The sequence below is a fragment of the Poecilia formosa genome, unplaced genomic scaffold (genome assembly GCF_000485575.1).
Source record: "Poecilia formosa unplaced genomic scaffold, Poecilia_formosa-5.1.2 Scaffold79, whole genome shotgun sequence".
Classification (NCBI taxonomy): Eukaryota; Metazoa; Chordata; class Actinopteri; order Cyprinodontiformes; family Poeciliidae; genus Poecilia; species Poecilia formosa.
Window position 1 is genome coordinate 459,508 of NW_006800018.1, and position 21,202 is coordinate 480,709.

Genomic DNA, 21,202 nt, shown 5'->3' on the forward strand with positions numbered 1-21,202 from the left:
CCACAAGGGGGCGTCCTGAACTGTCTTACACTAAAGACTGAGGATGAAAGAAAATTAAACCTAACCATAATTATACATGGAGACTCCCCTCCATGTATGTGAAGCACTGTGCTGCCATGACGCTGTGACATAATTCAGGATAACAGCCCACAGAAAGTTCCTTGGGGGTGTAGCCACCATGAACTGTTGCCTTGCCTTTTAATATACAATTTGATCACTATGTTGTTTTATGCAACCACTGCACATGATCAGTTCAGCTTTACTGCTATTTTAAGTTGATTCTTTTTTCAAACACATTAGAGAAAATTGAAAAGTGGAGGGAAATTCTGTTTTCATTTTTGTAATTTTACAACTTTTTTTAAAATAAGTAGTTCATAGTTAAGTAAGGGACTTGAAAGACAATAAATATGGTTGAAAACTAGATGATTTTTTTTTTGCAAGAAAAGTGGTTCTGACTGGTGGTTTCGCTGAAGGCTGAGCAGCTCTGTTTATGTAGAGATCACAGTTGAAGTTGACACAAATTAAAAAGAATTTATCTGTGCACATTGGCAAGGAGTTGGTAATTATTCTATGGCTGTATGTCCGATTGTTATTTAAATTGTCATTATTACAATTATGTTTCCATAGATTTTTCTTGTCTTATGAGTTAGTTTGTAACCATTTTGTCTATGTAATATAATTTATTTGTTGGCTCTTTAGCACAGTATGTCGAACAGAAAAACAGAAACATGAATATTATAACATGGTTTTAATTAAAAATTTTTGATAATTAGGGCATTGTAAATAAGTCATCGCATCGAGAACATTGCAGAGACATCTGGCTACTGTGGAGATTGCCAGCCATCCTATGCACACTGCCATCAAGAGTCAGGAAACCGGGGTCAGTGGGAGGCTGAATAATGAGACATTAATGAGACAAAAATTGCCAGAGATGACCTGACTCATATCATCTGGAAATTAAGCGGCTTTCTTCACTATTAAAGACATATTTGGCACCCAAAATGTATGTTTATGGCAGTGACATGGTAAGAGAACGGGTACCTTACTCCTGTTAGTACATTTGAAGAAATCAACACCCGGCTTATGCACCGTTTGAAAGAGTCCTGATTGCCTTCCCGGTTGACAAATGGTGCACACCCTTCTGGCTTCGCGTCCACTCATTGACAGTGCAAGGTAGCCAATGGGAATTCAGCGCTCAACGTAACACAGTTCTGTTGCGTTCACTGATCAGTATGAGCTTTTTAACAGGCACCTTTTAGAAGTGTCACATCATTTAAAATGCTGCTAAGATGAATACAAACATTCTTTGATAAAGGTGGAATCTAAACACCATGAGAAAACATTGTTTAATTATTCCAGGGTCAATTCTGGTTGAAGAATAAAACCAAACGTTTGGTAGAACGTTTATTTTCTTAACACCACTGAAATGCAGCACCAGCCCGGTAAAGTGGACAGGACAACATGGCTGCTGCTGCGTCCCGATACTACGGCGAAGGCGGCAGAGCGACAAAAAGACAGAAAACTGAAGAAGGCGGAATGACAACGGTGGGTTTTCATCGTTGCCTTTGAAGCGAATGCATCAATGAGCTGAACTATTATAGTTTTGCGTTGTCTTAGAAAGTAATTGAGCATTAAAAACGTTATAAATCGGGCGCTAGCTAAAACGAAAATGCTAGCAGGCGTTAGCTTGCTTAGCTACTTCACACATAGGAATGGAGTTTACATCGGCGCGTGCCCGAAAAGCTGCTCAGCTGCTTCATTTAAACATCACGTTGAAGCAGGACAGCTTAAATATTATATTCATTGACAAAGAAAGACTCGTCAAAGAAATGACTAACGTCAGTGCTCATGAAAATAAAAGCTTGTCAGATGTTGACAGATGTTGGCCAAATTAGGACAAGCTTCAGAACCAAATAAGTGGGAAAAATTATCCCTCTGAGACAAAAACATCTCTATATCCAATGCATAATGAATGAATTAATTTACTACCTACTTAATTTCAATACAAAAAACAGCATTAATAATTTAAAACATCCGCTGGATGCATTTTAATCGTTTTGTACATAGAATCAGTTGTTGCATTGTGAACCTACATGTTTTTAACATGAATGGATTCTGCAAGATCCTTGGAAAGCGAGTCTGAATCTAGAACTTAGTTCAAAATTATTCTTAAAGCTAAATTGTTGCCTGAAAGTTACTTAGGCTTTGAAAATATAATGCTGATTTATTCCCTAAAATGGTTCTTGTTCTCAGCTGACTGATTTGGCTCTGGTTCGACCATCTTTGGGTCTGTTGGACAGGCTTGTTCCTCTTCCATAATAAACAGTTCCGACCAAAACACTTGGAATTTGTTGATGTTTTCACTGGAAAGAGCAATAAAATAACTGCCAAATGACACCAAGTTAATGTGTGTGGGGGAAAATGAAGACTGTTGAAAAGTTGCCATTGTGGTTGGTGTATTTTATATACCTTGAATTTATAATAATAGACTCATAATTTCAAAATAAAAAATATCTGGTGTTGTCTTGAAATGTTAATTTTTTAAATAAAATTTCTACCTTTTAATTAATGTTGCACATTGACTAACTTTTATTCAATCTTATGCTCAGTTTTGTAACCTTGTTCTATATTTTCACAAATGGAAACAGCAACAGAGAACGTTCTTAAAGATTTTCATTTTCAGCATAAACATTAGAATTGAAATTTTAAATTTAATTAGCAGCTATTTCCTAGTTTTGTGTAAAAATCAAACTTTGTGTGGCTAAATAAGCACCTGTTCACATATCAAATCATTTCATTTGAAAACTATTGTTGACATAAAAAAAATCTACTCTTCACTTCAGTGGATTCCCAAAGCTTCAGCTTTGGGAATCCACTGAAGGCTTTGCTGCTGACATGAATGTGAGGGGAAAAAAACTTGATATTTTGCATCTGTTTACATTACAAAACTACATTGTTTTTGTGCCATGTAGTTAACTTTAATTTTCTAAATAAAATTGTCAAAACTGATTGCAGCTTTCTGACCTGCACCCAGTGACCTGGTGATTCCATATTTTGGCTGCTGGATGATTTTCATCAGTACTATTTTCCCTTCGTAGGAAAATTATGAAGACCCTCACAAGCCGCTGCCGTCTCCTGTGGTGCACATCAGGGGACTGGTTGATGGTGTGATGGAGGCTGACCTGGTGGAGGCGCTACAGGAGTTTGGGACAATTAGGTAACAATAGATGTTCCTACATATTAACTGGAGCCACGGACGTTTTCTTACTTCCAAGCTTAAGAGCTTTATATGTTCTTATCTTTACGGGATGTTTGAAGCTTTAACACGTTGATGAAACAAAACTCTCACAGAGATTGTAAGTGCCTTTTTATTTTCTTTTTCTTTCAGCTATGTTGTGATGATGCCCAAGAAGCGGCAGGCGCTGGTGGAGTATGAGGACATGAACGGCTCCTGTAACGCTGTGACTTACGCAGCTGAAAACCAGGTTTACATCGCGGCCCACCCCGCCTTCATCAACTACTCCACCAGTCAGAAAATTTCTCGGCCGGGAGACTCGGACGACACTCGGAGCGTCAACAACGTGCTGCTGCTCACAATCTTGAACCCTATCTATCCCATCACCACGGTAACCTGCACCCAGAGGTTTAGTAGTATTTAGTGCTGTATGGCAAGTTACAACTTTATTTAACTTTACAAATTCAGTCAGTCACAAACTTGTTTTTACTTGTAATCCACAATTAAAACAGAGTTAAAAGAATTATATTCTATTGTTCCTTTCTTGTTTAAAGCAGTTTGTTGTAGTTCTACCTTTGAATCCCACACCACTATTTGTTTCCTAAAACTTTCTGAACTGGCAGAATGAAAGTGAATATCTGGATTTTTTTTTATACATTTGAAATAGTTCAGTTCGACTTTTTACATTCCTTAATAGAGTTGAATTAAAAATCATTTGTATATGCTTTTTGGTATTTAAACTGTAGTATCGTAATTCATGCGTGGATTTTATGTCCATATATAGAAAATGCCTTTGCATATAATAGTTCATGTAGTATATAACTTCACATAGTTGAGCTGTGATGGATTTCTATAACTTTTTACTACATGTTGTTCCATTTCTACTAAATGTTTGATTTAATGTCCAGGGATTGAAAAAAAAAAAAAAACTGTCAGAAAATGGCAGAGAAATCCTACAACTAAACCTAAAATTATTCACACCCCGGGTTCCAAGTGTTTCAACCAAGAGGTTTGGTTCTGATGGGAAAATGAGATAATGCCAAAACATGTTTCCATGCCAACAATGATTTCTCACTTAAGGTTTTTTATCATGAGAGCCTTACTACCTAAACATGTTTTGTGTCCTACAGGATGTCCTCTACACTATTTGTAACAACTGCGGGCCTGTACAGAGGATCGTGATCTTCAGAAAGAATGGTGTTCAGGCTATGGTTGAATATCCTTTACGAGCATCAACTTTTTTTTTTTTGGCGACATTCTTTTATAAACTTTCCACAGCAGGGTAACATCGTGTTTCTACATCATATTTGAACGTCTCTTTAGGCCTTAACTTGAAGGTTCCATGTTTGATTCGGTCCAGAGTGCCCAGAGGGCCAAAGCCTCTTTGAATGGAGCCGACATCTATTCTGGCTGTTGCACTCTGAAAATTGAATATGCAAAGGTATGTGTGTGTTACGAGCTGCGTTTCCACTGACCATATAATTGCACAGTTTGACATTTTGCTGTTTCCATTTGCTGAATGGAAACAGCAATTTCAAAAAGTGATCTTGTTTGTTGATAATAAGTGATGGCGATAGGATATGGTGGTGTTTTGGCCACATTGAAAATGGATTACTGTGCAAAACTGCAATGGAAACACTTTCTTTGCGTCACGCGATTACCAGCCGCATGTTACTGCTGCCGCAAACCACAAAGAAGAAGACAGGAAGTAGTAAGAGGATCATGTTTTTTAACAACTTATCGTGTTGTTAAAAAAACAACAAGATAATCGTTTACTTCACACAAAGCAAACGATAAATATGTTTGCTTCGTGTGAAGCAAACATATTCACGTACGATTTTAATGGAAACACTGCAACTGCTACTTGGATTTTTTTCGACATTGACAGCATTTTGCCAAAATTTTGCGCACATTTATAATGGAAACGCAGTTGCTGCCCAACTACCTCTTGCAAATGGTGAATAACCAGTTGCTAACCCAATGTCTGATGTCCATGTTTGTTATTCCTTCCTGTCCAACAGCCCGCACGCCTTAACGTCTTCAAGAACGACCAGGACACATGGGATTACACCAACCCCAACCTGAGTGGCCAAGGTAACGTGTGTTCCCCAAACAATCCCTCTCCATTATTTTCTTCCTCTTCTTCTTTCATGTCACTACACAGGACGGTTGAGGGTTCTCCGCCTCGGGGGGGTATTGCCTTCGTTCACAAAGGATTGTCTCACCATGCAGTACAGCTCGGTGCTCAAAGGCAGTATTCCCACGACGCCGTCAGTCCTTATGTATTTTCTCACCACACAGCAGGTGCAAAGTAAGGGCATGAGGAGCTGCCTGGGGGCAGCGTGCATTCTAGACTCATGCATGTGGAAAATATGGAGCACCCATTCTAGCAGTAGAAGAAGATGCACCACATGTCACACAGGATCACGGTCCCTGTAGAGCATGTCACAGCTGCACTATCTCACGTCCTTGCTTACTTTAATCCAGGTACCATAATGCAGCGTCACACCTGGTAGCATTCTTTCAAGCATAGTGGAGATTTTGTAAAAAGTGAAAGTAAGACTTATTAATAAAGGCCCCATGAAATTATACTGCAGCTCTCAAGTTTGAGCAGAATCAGAAGGTTCAACTTGATTTGATACAATGTTGAAATAAAATAAGATTCTCACTCAAATAACTCTGTTAGTAATTCTAATTACTAGACTCCATGGCCAAGTATTTCATGGGACCTTTAACAGAAAATGTACAGTTTGTACAAGACATGAGAAAGGAAAACTTTTGTAGGAGATGGAGATCAGTTTTGTTGATCTATTGGCAGGCTTATCATGAAAAATTGTATTGGATGATAAATTGTCCCAGAAATTATTGCATTTCTGGGACAAAACAAATGATAATGTTGTTTTGAGACCATTTTCAAGTAATGTATTCATAAAAGCTTAATGATGAAAGTTATCCCTCTCAAAGACTAACAAAAGTTTAATTTTGTACAGAATACCTGGAAAAGAAATATATTTTAAGTATCCAAAAGAAAACAGACAACACAAACAACAGAAACCACAAATAAAATGGACTTAAAATTGCCCTTCAAAAAAATGTATAATCAGAATGAAAATTAATCAAGTTCCTTTTAATTTTTCATAGGATTAATTGCATATCTACCTTTTTTTTATTTTATTTTTTTTTAATTCTTGGGACAAAAAAAATCCAAAAAAGTATCAGTTTTTCATAGTCAGCAGCTTTGACTCAAACAGGAACATAGCGAGGCTCATTCAGCTGTTTCTTACTGTGTCCTACTTTTTGTGCTTCCTAACAACCCAGAGGTACTCCTTGTGTCCTTACTCCATAACCTCATACAGGCTTCCCATGACTTTGCAAGCAGACACAGCGACCTTCACAGCTCCGACATATCAGCAACAACAGATATGCTCTATGGCACACATGGGGCACAGTGGGGCATCAAATACTGGAACACAACCTCAACTCAGTACTCCATCATCATCCACATCTCCACCAGCCGACCTGGGAGTCATGTCATGTTTTTTTTCTTTTTCTTCCTTCAGTGGCGGAAAGTCGCCATGTATTCAGTTTAGAGGGACAGAAATAACTCCCCAGGTCGCCAAACAAAACACCTCGCATATCCACCACAGTCCGACGCTGATAGATTGATAAGCACCTCCGGCAGCTCCGTTACTGGCGCAGCACATTTCATCTCCAGAAACCCCCTGAGGAGTCACAACACATTGATGATGGGGGCAGGAGTCACACTCTTGGATTTTTTTTTTTTTGTTTCTTTGTGAAAAAAAAAAAAAAAACAAAAAAAACAAACAAAAAAAAACACAAGCACAGGGAGCAACAGAGGATTTCAGACACACTCAGTCCGGCCAGGGAACAGACGACTACACATACTGGGGCGGTTTGCTCTCTCAAATGACACTACACCTCATCTCTACCTCCCTCCGCCGAACACACGACCGCACATCGAGCTGAGAATCCAAGGCAACACGCAGCCGAGCCGCCACGACAGCACATCTTCACGCAGATATTCCAGACGACTCATTATCAAGCACTAAATGCTTTCACTTTGCAAGAGGTGACAGCTTTCAAAGCAGATAAATAAAGCAAGTACCCACTTTTACACGAGAAGAAATACCCACAGTGGGGCCCTAACGAAGACACAACATCAGACACCTGTCAAGCATACAAGCACTGAGGCAAACAGATTCCAAATCCTTTTCCAAAGCTTTCCACAGTTATGGACTCTGGTGTTCTGTTTTCCCCTGTTCCTTATTCCCCTTTTTTCCCCTCCTCTCTGTGCTGTTCTTATGTTGTTTCTGCGTTTTTTTTCTTTCTTTTTTTTTTGCACTGGCCCATAGTGACGCCTCTAATGCCTCCCGTGTGATGCAGGTTTGGCTCAATGTGTCTGTGGACTGACAGCCTACTCTGAAAGTGGCGCATTTGCCCTGCTTTGTGATCAGAGCACGGTAAGATGGAAATGAGCCTCTAATGGTAACTTTGAATACGCAGCGGCACCGATTGTAAAGTCAACACTGGAAGCCCGTGGATGCACTTTTTGGTCTGGAGGTGGGATGCAAGGATGGAAAGAAGCAACTAAAGACTGAGGAGGAGGATTGAGTTGAGGCTGAAGTCAGAGGTTGGAAGGTAGCATCCTTGCTGAAGACTGCCCCCTACCTGCCCACTGTGTCCTATGCTCCCTATGTGGTGCTGTAAGTACTTAATGAATGAATGAATGATCTAATAGTTCAATGTTTATGATGTACTACATGAATTCTGCTTCTACTCTATTTTACATTCGACTACATTCTCTGGTAGTCATGAACCATCTGTTATTTCTCATGATGTTGCTTTGATAAAAGGAAGTGATGCATTTATTTCTGACATCTGAACTGAACTATTGTTTTAACTTTTCAATCTGTTCAATGGAGTCCTGGGATCTAACAATAAGTTATTAGCTGCTGTGTAGTTGAAACGGTTGATACTGATTTAGAAGCATGCTGAAGCAGAACTTGACTTTCTACTTGGGTAATTTTGATTATGCCATTGCACTGCCACTTACATTTTAACCCTTATAATGTAATCTGCAAAGTCTTTAATTTCAGTTATGTTCATCTTTATAAATTAGAATATTATTGAAAGCCAAATGTATTTCTATAACCGAATCCAAAAGGTGAAAAATCAAAAAATTCATTACTCATAGAGTTACATATTTCAAGTATTTACTTCTGTTTGTGTTGTGATTTCTAGCTAATGAAAACCAAACTCTCTGAAAGAGCCACAGAAGAAACTGGCTGTTTGGAGAGCTTCATTAAAGAGGGAAAGTGAGGTAGAAAAGGGTGAACAAGCAACAGGGATAACTTCAAGTTTGAAGCAGAGCCCATTGAAGAGGTTTGGGGAAATTCACTGGAGGCATTATTCAACAGCCGCACACAAGTCTTAACCTCAGAAGAGTTTATCAGGGCTAAGGAGGAGAAGAACGGAATCGTTGCTCAGTGGTCCAAAGTTCTCTGCAGATGAAAATACACATTTTTTTGGATTTAGTTCAGAAATCATTATCGCAGAGTGAAGAGGAATAGAAGGCAAGCTGCCTGAAGTTTCCACAGTCAGGGATGGTTTGAGGTTCCATGTCATCTGTGGTGGTGGTCCACTGGGGTTTATCAAGTCCACGGTCAACACAGTCATCTACCAGGAAATGCTGCTGACCAGCTTTACAGTGCAATGTCATTTCCCAGCAGAACATGGCACTGGCCCACATATATCTATACCTGCCATAATCACCAAGCTGTCACCTTTGCTGATTAGCCAGAAAACTGTCTGGACCTGAACTCCACAGGGACTCTGTGGAGCATTGACAAGTGGAAGATAAAAGACTAGAACCGAAAGTGAAGAAAGCAAACTGGGCTTCCTCAGCACCTCATCACAACCACATTCCTATAACCTGCACATTGAAGCAAAACAAGAACAGACCAAGTATAGAGCGCATATACCATGCATGGATATAGTTTTCAGTAGGCCCACTTCTTTGTTAGTACCTTGTTATTGCAGGGGGCTAAACCCACTTTGGTCTTCAGAACTGTCTTTTTTCTAATTCTCTCTGAGATTGTGGTCCATATTGACATTATAGTTTTGTGTCAAATTTACTCCAGATTTGTGAACTCTCAGCAGCAAACACCCATTATACGAGCTCCTTCTCAGTGCAGCTCTGGTAAAAATCTTGATAAAGGGTTGATGGGTAAATACTGAAGGTGGAAGAGTTGTTAAAGGGGCAGAGGCCCAATTTCAAGTCTAGTGTAGTGCTGTACGGTTAGCAGAAAGCATCCTGAGACTTTGATGTAAGCAGCAATCTGTAATCTTTTCAGGTTTTGCAACCAAATCAGAACCTGACTTCTCAATTCTTTTTTTTTCTTTTAATCAATTTGTAATGATATATAGTTTTTTTTCCTGTTAGTTTTTGGGATGAAAAGTTCTTCTATAAGGTGGCTTGAAAATAATACAGCCAAATTTAAATTAGTGTCTAACTGACACACACAGATGCTCCTCTTAATACAAATGACTACAAATTTTTGTCAGAAATTTTTATGAATATAATGATGTTTAAACTTAAACTTAAAGCGGCAGGCATTCCTCCATTGTGTTAAATTTTCAAGTCAGAGCTCAAGTCCAAATGAAGTCACAAGTTTTTAGTGATTTTTTAATTTTTTTTTTTTCCAGACTAAATGTCAGGGTTTGATTTTTGAAGAATGTGATGCTTTTTATTTTCTATTCTCGTGTGTTTTCCTTCTGTCTCATCCGGGTTGTAAAAGCTGTTTTAGTTTCTAATAAAATGGCAGGAGCCGCTTGTGGCACTGAGCCGTACGATCTCTTTCTGATCTGTCACGTTCACATGCCTGCATTGCTTTGATATCATTTTCTGGTGTGTTTAGTGTTACCAATTGAATACGCTGTGTATTTGGATTTGACATGTGTATGTGTACTTGCACAGATGCAGATGGTGAAGGCAATTGGAACATATCACAAGGTGTGTTTGTGTTTATATCGGGATGATTAAGGACCCCATTTAGTGAATGCTTTGAAAACTACGGCCACTTCTAAATAAAAAAAATCTCCATTATGTTCAGCCTAAATGAACAGACGAAGCCTGCCGAACCTTTTATTATATTTTATTTGTTTTAAGAGGGCAGCTTCCTCTGTTGCATGCACTTCACTAACTCGTCTCATAGCATGCGATAGGCCAAGTGAAGCATCTGTGCTGCATGCAGCACAAGTTGTTTGATGGGAACATTTTGACCATTTTCAGATCCTAACGCCAACCCCAACAAGCGCCAGAGGCAGCCGGCTCTCCTGGGAGACCACCCACCTGATTATGGTATTTGTCTCTGAGAAATTCATATTATGAAGTGTAAAACAATAGTTCCCACTGTCAAACTTTGCCTTTGATGTTTTCTTTTTCGTCTGTACTACAGGAGGTCCACAAGGAGGATATCATAGCTATAACGACGACACGTACGGCCCCCCTCCTCCTCATCGCATGGGGATGGGCATGGGGGGCCGGGGCCGTGGGAGCCAGCGCTACGGCGCAGGATACGGGCCGCCTCCGCCCGAGTACGGCCCCCACGCCGACTCCCCTGTCCTGATGGTGTACGGCCTGGAGCCATCCAAGATCAATGCCGACAGAGTTTTTAACATCTTTTGTCTCTATGGCAACATCGAGAGGGTGAGTGTAATGCTGCTTAAACCCTTCTGGGCATTTATGGGGTTTTTAAACGTACCTGGAGTGTTGTCCTGATTGTTTCATGCGTTTTTGAGAAATTCCTTAATCCCCCGTGGCAACCATTCAGCTGTGCAAAACTCCTAGGTGAACTGAGTGCCACCTTCGAGGCACAGCTCCTCCTCGGAGCTGCAGTTTCCAAGCTTCCCCCTCTCTGTGACTCCACCCACTCAGCTCCTTCAGACTAGCCAGCAGCAATTGGCAAACACCTGGTGGAACTGCGCATTTACTGAGTTTATTATACAAACTACTTCTCAGTGCAATGCTGGTGTAAACATTGACAGAGGGTTAATAGAGGGGCGATGTTGTGATGACATCCTAAAGGTGGAGCGTCAGAAAGAGCAGGAATGACAAAAGTTCACCTTGAGCATAGAATCAGCAAATGACTAGTGTCTTTTTATTTTTGTAACTTTTTTCTTTTTGGTTTTATTCTCTCCATCTTCAGGTGAAGTTCATGAAAAGTAAACCTGGAGCAGCGATGGTAGAGATGGGAGACTGCTACTCTGTGGACCGAGCCATCAGTCACCTCAACAACACCTTCTTGTTTGGACAGAAGCTCAATGTTTGGTAAAGGCTGCTGCCCAGACACATTTCCACACTGCAGCGCAGATTAAGAGTTTCAAAGAGTTGAAAGAGCCGATGCCTCTCTCTCTGCCTGCAGCGTGTCCAAGCAGCAGGCCATCGTACCAGGACAGAGCTACCAGTTAGAGGATAACACCAGCAGCTTTAAAGACTTCCACGGATCTCGGAACAACCGCTTCGCCTCCCCAGAGCAAGCGGCTAAAAACCGAATCCAGCACCCCAGCAACGTGCTGCACTTCTTCAACGCCCAGCCAGAAATCACAGAGGAGACATTCTTCCAAGTGAGAAAAACCTCAAAACAGGAGTTCTCCCTCTGCCGAATAAAACGAGGCTAACGTCACCGCTGCAGGTATCGCACTAACCGAGTCTGCTTTCTCTTCCCAGATATGCGAGGAACTGGGAATTAAAAGTCCTACGAGTATTAAGCTCTTTACTGGAAAGAGTGAGTATTGTTGCTGTCTGTAGGTCTGGGTTAGATTTCAGTATTTAATCTCTTCCTGCTGTGTGTGTTCCTTTTTTATTGCTGTATTGGTTTTCGTCATGATCCTTGACAACGGTGTTTTTTGTTGTTGTTTTGCTTCTAAATGTCAACATTTCTCCCATTTCCTCTTTTGCAAGTTATATCGATAGATAAGAGACTAATTAGTGATCCGTTTTTGAGACATAAATATCCTTTTAGTAAAAAGTGTTTCCGTTGCAGTTTTGTGAAATAAACCAATTTCGATGCGACCAAAAAACACACCTCAACTTGGCACCAAAAATGTTTTAGCAAAAATTGGGATTTTTTTCTGAAATTACAGTGTTTTCATTTTTATTAAGCAAATTTATTTTCAAAATATCAAGTTGAGCAATTATATATATGGTTAATGGAAACGCAGCTACAGCTCCTTATTTTAACCTTGATTTTCTAGAGACGAAAACAAAACACAGCGAAGCTCAGAGAGTAAAAACTTTTATCTAAAAAATAATTTATTTGCAATGAAATTCAAACCCAGCCCTGGGTTTTGAAATTCTTCTCTGATTTCAAACCATCCACCTGTCATTTACAGGTGAGCGCAGTTCGTCTGGGCTGTTGGAGTGGGAATCCATCAACGACGCCATGGAAGCGCTAGCTATGGTGAACCATTACCAGATGAAAAATCCCAGTAAGTTCTCTTTTCTCTTCATTCTCCAGTTCAGTTCTACTCGACAGAGAGCTTGAATGTTGTTTTCCTTCTGTCTCCTAGGTGGGCCTTATCCTTACACACTCAAGCTGTGTTTCTCAACCACACACCCTTCCAACTAATCCGCTCTCCTTCACTTAATTGTTTTTTTGCAATGGACGGCACACTTATTTCGTCATGTTCTGTTGGAGCACTGTTGACTAAAACTAGGATTTATGTGCTTTACAAAATCTATCTTAAATTATACCTTCTCCTGTTTGTATTCATTTTTACTTCAGCTGTTTTTTTTTTGTTTGTTTGTTTTGTTTTCAATGAGTTGTTAATTTTGTATATTCACAGTACTAAACTTGACCCCCACCCCCATGTATCTGGTTTATAAATAAAGTGATGTTACCAATAATGTAATGATTTCTGGTGTGTTCTTTAAACTAAAACTTTGATTTCTTTGGAACGGCTTGTCAGTTTACTGCACTGCAGTGTTGATAGTATACAATAAGTAACAGTGGGATGCCTTCATCCTTCTTTTACAGTATATATGTGTGTGTGTATATATATATATATATATATAAGATCTCTCTCTCTTTTTATAGATCAGGCAAGAAAAAATTCATATTCATGAAAGTTGTAATCAAAGTGCATATATACTGCAAAGTAACAAACGGTGATCATTTGACCAGTTCGCTGTTAGAATATAATTAGTTATTCATGGGATAATAGAAATTCATATTGTATCATTATGTTGCAGTTGCTTGTAATTTACACAAGATGGCGCCAGATACCAGCTCATTTGCTGCTTGGTCAGCTGACATCTGTGTCTGCAGTCGTATTATAGACATTTCATTGAATCAGTTGCTTCCAATAAATGGAGAGTTGAAGGGCAAATAAGTTGCTAAATATAAAACATCATGGATAAATAACTGATGGTTTTGAGGACAATTAAATACATCATTGCTGCGAACAAAGATTATGTGAACCATGCAGAAATTTTAGAATAAATTAACTTTATTTCCATTTTAGTTTTTATAAGTGGGTATGTAGTGACAGTCAGATTTTTATATGTAGAAATCATAGGCTTCATTATTATTCTGTGCTTTAATTTTTTGTTTGTTTGTTTGTTTTGCAGCGCCACAGAGTTGCTGCGCGCAGCCGCACAGAGATTAGGAAGACCGGTTCCTTAAAGCTGTGCCAATCTAGTCTTTCTGGCGCTTATTTTTTTAAAAAAATCATCAAAACGTAAAGTCTACAGAAAGAATTTCTTAGCAGAGAGCATCCATCCTCACTTTTTCATCAGTTTGAACCTCTGAGCTCATTATCGTGTTCCTCTAGCAACTAAGAAAATCGAGTAAAAGTCATTTATTGACACTGCAATAATTACTCTTGACCAAATTAAATGATAACATATAACTGCTAACTGTTTTACTCCATGCACAAATTGTTGATATTGTGATTCTCTGAATGTATTTTATTTGATCATTTTAGAGTCGAAGGAAAATTTCCACCTTGATAGACTAGTTTCATCTTAAGGTAAAGAAAATAAAAACGGGAGGCCGCGGATAATATAGGAAATAGCGCCCCCTTCACTTCCGTAATGCAATGGTCCCATTTCCCAATAAGGTATGAATCTGACAGTGGTCCGCCCTCGTCCCTTTCTGTTTGCTGCAGCGAGGTCTACCTTCTCGCTAGACCGCCGTTTCTGCTTTATTTTGAAATTATCCTCCGGAAGTGATGTCTTCCGTGACCTCACTTGACTCTCTGTGATTGTATTTGAGGAACAGCTGAAACATAACAACCAGGCTCCATTAAGCCCATGTTTTAGCATTTGAAGGGCTTGTTTTTGTCCTGTAGGATGCTCCGGGAGTCCTACCCCTTCGTGGAGGACAGCTTCAACCGCTTCCCGTCGCAGAGCAACATTTACGGGCTGTGTCAGGCCGGGGAGCAGGAGCTGCTCGCGGCCACTCTCAAAGGGAAGGTGGTGTGTTTCAGGTACCAGGAGCTGCAGCATAAAGTCCGGCCGGTGGCTAAGGAGGTCCAGTTCACCTACATACCAGGTACTGGGATTACTAAAGAAGCATGTGTGTTCTGCTAATGGCTGCTTGATGTAGCAGACTGAGTCCTAACTTCTTTATGCAGTTGATGCAGAAATCGTATCAATTGATGCATTCAACAAGTCTTCGCCCAAAAGAGGCCTGGTAGTGGGGATCACCTTTATAAAGGTATGAAATATTGGTATACATCTTTCACCCGGAGCTTTCTGCTGTGTTCCTTTGTATTCAGAATACGGAAAACTGAGGACTTCACAAAACATCTGTGTGTATATATACTAAGATTCAGTATCACAATTCAGTTATATTTGCTATAAAGTAACTTTATTTTCAACTTTTAATCTCAAAATGTTATTTTTTTTCCTAAATGTTCTACTTTTGAAGCTCAGAAATTTCCTTGTTACTAGAATATTTCTGATATTACTCTCAAAATTTCTGCTTGCTTGAAACTTACTACTCCTTTTTTTCTATTTATAGCGGCCCTAAAATGGCATCATAGAATACAAATGCATGCCACACTTTCCAGATTTTTATTTGTAATAAAAAAAATCAACCACCTATCATTTTCTCTCCACAATTATGCAACTATATGTTTGTTTATTACATCACATCCTAATAAAACCTTCTGAAGTTTGTAGTGGTCATGTCAGAAAATGCCGCAGTGGTTTGAACAGTTCCTGTATCTGACCTACTGCAGGACTCCGGTGACAAAGCCACGCCCTTCCTGAACATCTACTGCGACTATGAGCCCGGCTCCGAGTTCAACCTGGAGTCCATCGCGCGTGAGTGAAGCTGTGTCCGTATGAAAGCGACACTTTTCCTGGCGGTGACGTGAACTGATGTGAACGTGTTCCTCTGAGCAGAAAGCTGTCTGAATCTGGAGCTGCAGTTCACCCCATTCCAGCTCTACCACACAGAGTGAGTTTATCCCCACAGGGGACAGGAGGTGATGGGTTCAGTTACCATGGTAACACTTTTTTTTTTTTTTTAACTAAAGTCAGGATTCTGTATTTACACCTAAGCACATTTTTCTGTCCATGAACTGGACTAAATAGAAATTTGCTATTACTACTCAGTTCACGCTCTGTGATTGGGTGTCTGATTGGGAGCGTGTTTTCTCTCTCTCTGTCAGAGTGCAGTGTCCTGATGAAGGCCTGGAGACGGTTTTTCTACTCAGTGGTCATGACCAGAGGATCCACCTGTACATGGAGGTTGGCACAGATTTCAGATCATACTGGAAAACTTTTGCTTAGTGGTCCAATTTGACCCATTTCTTGAAAAAGGATGCATCTTTGCATTTTAGATAAACCCAAAGCAATTTACAAATAAAGTTGTTTTTTTTTTTATGGAGCATTATCGCGAAAGCTGCAATACTCCCACTTGTGACAGTAAAACTGTTGGGCTTCTTCTCCTTGGCACTCGGACAACAGTTCAGTTGCCAAGGAGAATATTACATCAGACCAATTATTAAAACAGTTTTAATACAGATGTGTAGCCTTAATGAAAAGTATGTTTGATACCTACTTTTAGGATGTTATTTTCTGACTAACATGCCTCATCTGATCACATGTTCTAATGCAGTTATTGAGTGTGACTGTACGTGTTGAAGCCTGACTCCTGGTTCCTCCACAGAACGCCTCCCTGCACCAGTTTGAAGAGCAACCAGTAGAGAAACTGTTCCCTGAACTACAGCAGCTGCCCAGCAAGTTGGTTATTCTGAGCCTCTCACCTCCATTTCTACCTATGTGTCATGTTGCTTATTGTGTATATATGTATGTTTTGAGTGGAAAATAGAGATTCTTACAGTAAATCAGGCTTCCATAAAAGCTGTGAATGTTCAGAATGATAAATCTGATCATCCTTACGGTACTGCCTTCCTGTTTTCTCCTGAAAGTCTTGCTCTCTCTTACTATTTTGCAGCCTTAACAACCAAGCTAAAAACAAGCTGATTCTGGTCACCGAGTGATTTCTTCATGCATCTCTTTGAGTGTTTGTGTTCACTATTTTTTTTCCCTGCTCTCTCCCTCTGCACAGTGTGTTGTGGTTGGACATGGCGAGTGTAGCTGGTGGAAAGCGGCTCTCGGCATATGGCTGTCAGAACGGCTGCATTGGACTGGCTTTGGTCAACCAGAACGGACCAGGTGAGAAGAAATGAGCCGTAAATGCAGATCAGAAACATGCAGCTCTGAATCACTTAAGCGCAAAAAGATCCTAACCCCAAAGGATTACTCTGTTATCTGGATCTACAGCAGGACAAGCTCCTGCTTAATGTGCTTCTTTAGGCACTTTGCAAATAGCACTCTGCCATGAAGACACAGGGACACATCCACTATCCACATGTTGTGTCTCTGCTATAATCTGTGTGGTATCTGATTTACAAAGCAAATAGAACTAATGATATGTTGGTGAAAACATACCCAAGTCTAAAACAGCAATATGAACGGTGTGCACTTGTCTTCTTCTTCTTCTTCTGCTTCTGCTGCTGCTGCTTCTTCTTCTTCTTCTTCACATTTGCATGACTCTCTACTAGAAAGGCACAGACATGACAAAAGGAGAGAAATATTTTCCTGGAAGACCTGAATATGTACTTTGCTAATTTGTAATAAAGTGTTAGCTTTTTTCTTTTTTTAATTATTATTCTTTGTGTTATTATTAAATATTTTCACTTTTACATTTACACCTGACAATAGTGTTCGCTGTGTACTCTCTCCTTGCATTGAAAAATATATTTTGAATTATTTTGATTACCATGTGGAAGTACAGCTCAATGTTCTAAGTTTTGATTTCTACAGTTGAAGCTACGGCAACCAGTAAAGAACGATAATTAAAATGGATTTCAAAACCATTTTTCAGCATCAGGCATGTTCAACTGAAAGTTGGTCCTATGTGAATTGCTTTATTATTATTTTTTAAAAAGTCATACTGTTCATCCTCCAGGTATTTTTCTTTATCCTTCATTTGTCCCCTTTGCTCAGATTATTAAAAGACACACATGAGATAATATAAACTTTAGGCAGCTCCACTAAGTGTATATTTATACACTTAGCTTTGGTCATTCCAAGGCATTCACAGTTTGATTTAGTCTGGCTGCACTTGAGATAATTATCGCTACTTTGCAGCATTACAAGTCTGACGCACCTACCTGCAGCTGGGTGCTCAGTCGCTCACGAGTATTTTATTGTGTGTTTCAATAAGAGGTCCTGCAGAAATGGCGGGTGCAGTTTGACAGCCCGATTTCCACCGTGCTTCTGTTTCCACTCAGCTGCCAAACCAAGTCCAGTGAGGCCAGTGGCGAGAGAAGTATGGACTTAGTCCCGCTAAATCCACAGCGTTTCTCAGGGTTGTTGCTGTTTGTTTATTCATTTTATTTTTTCTCCCAGAAGAAGAACTTGGTGGCTACAACCTTCTGATAACCAGCACCATAGAGATGGCAGTGGTCTACAGGTTTGTGTCAGGAAGCTTGGGATGTTTTTTTTTTTGTTTTTTTCCTGAGCTCATCAGTTTTACTGAGACAATCCGGTATGTGTTTCCTCAGAGACGTCCAGGAGTGTGGTTTGTCGCGCTCCACATGTCTCTCAGGGAGCGACCAGTGGGATGCCGTCCTCTGTGCTCTGGTCATTGACCTGGACTTTGATGGGCAGAAGGAGGTGCTGTTGGGAACATACGGACAGGTCAGAACCACTGACGACTGAGAGATGATCTTCTGCTGGCCATTAAGTCCAGTCATTCCAGAACCACGATTATTTTGCTCCTTTCTCTTCATTTCCAGCTGCTTATTTTAAGTGCCGACTCCTACTTTATGTCTTTAGGCAAACAGCTTGACTGAATTATGAATTATAGTTCTTGTAGTGATGAAGAACCATTTTGAACACTGGAACGGTTAATCAGCAATATGCAATTCTAGAACAGTGCCGCACATGGTGGCAGCTTATTGGAGTGGCTCTCATGCAGTCCTTGTAATTTGCTCATTTAAAAATGTTCCTCTCAATTTTTTGGTTGATTCGAGTTTTCAAAATATATATATATTTTTTTATTTTACTTTGGATACTCAGCAGCTGAAAAGATTTTTTTTTTCTACTACTTTTTATTTTGGACAGTTGTTGTGACGTGCAACGCCATGAAACAAAGCTGAAGAGGTTCAAATAACGAAGCCACTGCAGACAGTGGAGATCTCACCTTCCTATTAATTCATAATTGGGAATGTGAGGCCTCCAGTATGAAAATGGATTAACTTCAAACATCCAGGCAGCGTATCAGGAGGATGTTTCACTGAGATGAGGCTGCAGGATGATATTGCAAACTCCAACGTTGCTGAGATTTGGTTTACCAAACATATAAGAAGAAAAAGATCTAAAGAAGTAGCAACAGAAAACGAGGTGGATTATTAGTGCTTGTGATGTCAGGCGATTTTAATCACACCTTACTTTGGGCCTTACTTTCCCATACTTTGTGTTTCAACACTTTCTCAGCTACTATACCAGAAATAATGTGTTTGATTTGTTTTATACAATGTCAGGGATGGATGCACCTCTGTTGCCAGACCTTCTGTTGGCAAATCGGATCACAAATTTGTTTTCTCAAATTATTTTAGAGGCAACATGTAGTAAAGGAAGAACTATGAGAAATGGTCTCAGTAAGCTGAAGAAGCTCTGCGGGGATGTTTTTACGCTACCGATCGGGTCGCTCTGTGCCAGCCACATGTAGAGAGGCCTGAGTGTGTGACCGACCATATAAACTTCTGTGTAGACAACACCATCCCCACCACAACAGTGAGATGCTTTAATAATAAACCATGTATCACCAGTGATCTAAAAGGAACTGTTGAGAAGGAAAAAAAACTTCAGGGAAGGAGACGATGAATTATTGAAGCGCATTCAGCTCAAAGTTCGGCAAGCTCTGCATCCTCCTTTCCTGCTCCCAGCCAAACTGACATTCCCCCACCCCTTGACCCACTGCGTTCCTGTCACGCTTAAATCATGGCTGTAACTCAGTCTGAAGAGTAGTTGTCTTACACATGAGACCATTTCACTGGAAAGTGATCCCACCTGTACACTTTTCTCTAAGCTAGAAATGCAAATAAGTGAATTAAGCAAATTTCTTGAAGACCTACGACGATCGAATTTACATCTGATCACACTGCACTGTAAAAAGCTTGAGTCATGAGACCAAAGAGCTCTTTTGTTTTTGGGTGATGTTTTGACATTAAGAATTCAAAGTCATATCTGATTAATCCAAACAGTACAAGATAAAACAGGACATGCTATCGTCTCTTGTATACACCAGACAAGAACAGTGAGCTCCCAATAAAAAGCTCTCCGTCTCTATCTTGCAGGAACTTCTTTGTTACAAATTCCAGCCAGCAGGCAGCGGACAAGACGGAGAGTTCCAGCTGCAGTGGAGGCGGAGCTTCAAGAGTCCCTTGCTGTCCGTCATCTACCTCGACCTGACCGGGGACGGGTTGAGAGAGCTGGCTGTCCTCACTCTGAAAGGACTGCACATCCTACAGGTAGCACACTGTTGTCAAGGACACCGTCTCTCTGCTGTCAGGCTCCACGTGACCATAGAACTGAGTGTCAAATATCTTGTTGCACAAGTGATAACTGCTGACCTCTACTGTCTGGAAAGAGAAATTGCAGCGTAGTTGAATTTTTTTTTATTTTTTTTATTTTTCTGTTTGACCATATTTCTGCTAAAATACACATCTGCTTTTTGCTTATTGGAATATTTCTTAAAGATGAAGGAAGTCCTTCTGTTCCACCTTGAATTGATCACCTTGACAGACTTTGCACTGCAAACGTTTAGCTTTCTCACCCTCGCTTATTTAACCCCAGCAAAGCTGCATGAGCGAAAACAACAGTTGTCTCCTACGTTATGGTTCTGACCTGTTGTTGTGGCTCATCTCTTCAGCACAGCCTCTCCTGCACTGCTGATTTGGTTCTGGAGAGGCTCACACAGAGGGCATCGGCGCTGGCTGCCAGCCCTGAGCCAGATGAAGCGGCAGACGTTGAGGACAGCAGTGCTCCCGCTCAGAGCCAGGAAGGTGGCGATCAGACGTCGACATGTTAAAGATCCAGCATTTATTTACCCGTTAGTCCCAAAGGACCACACTGGAACGCTTCATCCCAATTAAAGTGCAGTTTAAAGGATTATCTCAGGGGTGTACTGCGTTTAGGACTGATTAGATCATCGAACATCACATTGGTATTCAGTAGGCAAAACTTCAATATGTTGATTTTTGTTGCTGCAGGTAGGCTGAAAAACAAACAAGGGAGCGCTGCTCAAGTTGAATAAAGTGATGTGATCTTGAGATCGTTAAAGTGTACAGTTTTTACAGAAAATAAATAACATATTTGGATTCGTGGATGTCTGGTCTTCGTTTTTTCTGTGTTTTCTGTGA

General features: G+C 40.2%; 2 protein-coding genes across 3 annotated transcripts; both read left to right on the forward strand.

The window, feature by feature from the left end:
- Positions 1-1,426: 1,426 nt before the first annotated feature.
- Positions 1,427-13,168, forward strand: hnrnpl (heterogeneous nuclear ribonucleoprotein L). 2 transcript variants are annotated; one of them, XM_007556432.2, is made up of 14 exons: positions 1,427-1,545; positions 3,099-3,217; positions 3,389-3,626; positions 4,366-4,451; positions 4,580-4,676; positions 5,257-5,329; positions 10,233-10,268; positions 10,548-10,616; positions 10,714-10,964; positions 11,464-11,585; positions 11,680-11,881; positions 11,985-12,042; positions 12,650-12,745; positions 12,827-13,168. In XM_007556432.2, exons 1-14 carry the CDS (start codon positions 1,462-1,464, stop codon positions 12,883-12,885), a joined length of 1,590 nt encoding a protein of 529 aa, XP_007556494.1. In that variant the 5' UTR covers positions 1,427-1,461; the 3' UTR covers positions 12,886-13,168. The 2 variants fall into 2 exon arrangements, with proteins under 2 accessions (XP_007556494.1, XP_016529055.1); XM_016673569.1 differs by lacking the exon at positions 10,233-10,268.
- A 1,299-nt stretch (positions 13,169-14,467) lies between these two features.
- kptn (kaptin (actin binding protein)) lies at positions 14,468-21,166 on the forward strand. Its single transcript, XM_016673560.1, has 12 exons — positions 14,468-14,811; positions 14,894-14,976; positions 15,503-15,587; positions 15,669-15,723; positions 15,938-16,016; positions 16,438-16,511; positions 16,840-16,946; positions 18,001-18,105; positions 18,186-18,249; positions 18,341-18,476; positions 20,138-20,311; positions 20,713-21,166. Exons 1-12 carry the CDS (start codon positions 14,610-14,612, stop codon positions 20,869-20,871), a joined length of 1,323 nt encoding a protein of 440 aa, XP_016529046.1. The 5' UTR covers positions 14,468-14,609; the 3' UTR covers positions 20,872-21,166.
- The last annotated feature ends 36 nt before the right edge of the window (positions 21,167-21,202 follow it).

Bases quoted from the DNA above. Each gene is read 5' to 3' on its own strand.
- hnrnpl (XM_007556432.2), top strand. From the start codon at position 1,462: ATGGCTGCTGCTGCGTCCCGATACTACGGCGAAGGCGGCAGAGCGACA. The intron at 4,452-4,579 runs ATATCCTTTACG...TGAAGGTTCCAT, and splicing joins GGTGTTCAGGCTATGGTTGA to GTTTGATTCGGTCCAGAGTG. The intron at 10,269-10,547 runs GTGTGTTTGTGT...GACCATTTTCAG, and splicing joins CAATTGGAACATATCACAAG to ATCCTAACGCCAACCCCAAC.
- kptn (XM_016673560.1), top strand. From the start codon at position 14,610: ATGCTCCGGGAGTCCTACCCCTTCGTGGAGGACAGCTTCAACCGCTTC. The intron at 16,017-16,437 runs GTTGGCACAGAT...GTTCCTCCACAG, and splicing joins GGATCCACCTGTACATGGAG to AACGCCTCCCTGCACCAGTT. The intron at 16,512-16,839 runs GTTGGTTATTCT...CCCTCTGCACAG, and splicing joins CTACAGCAGCTGCCCAGCAA to TGTGTTGTGGTTGGACATGG.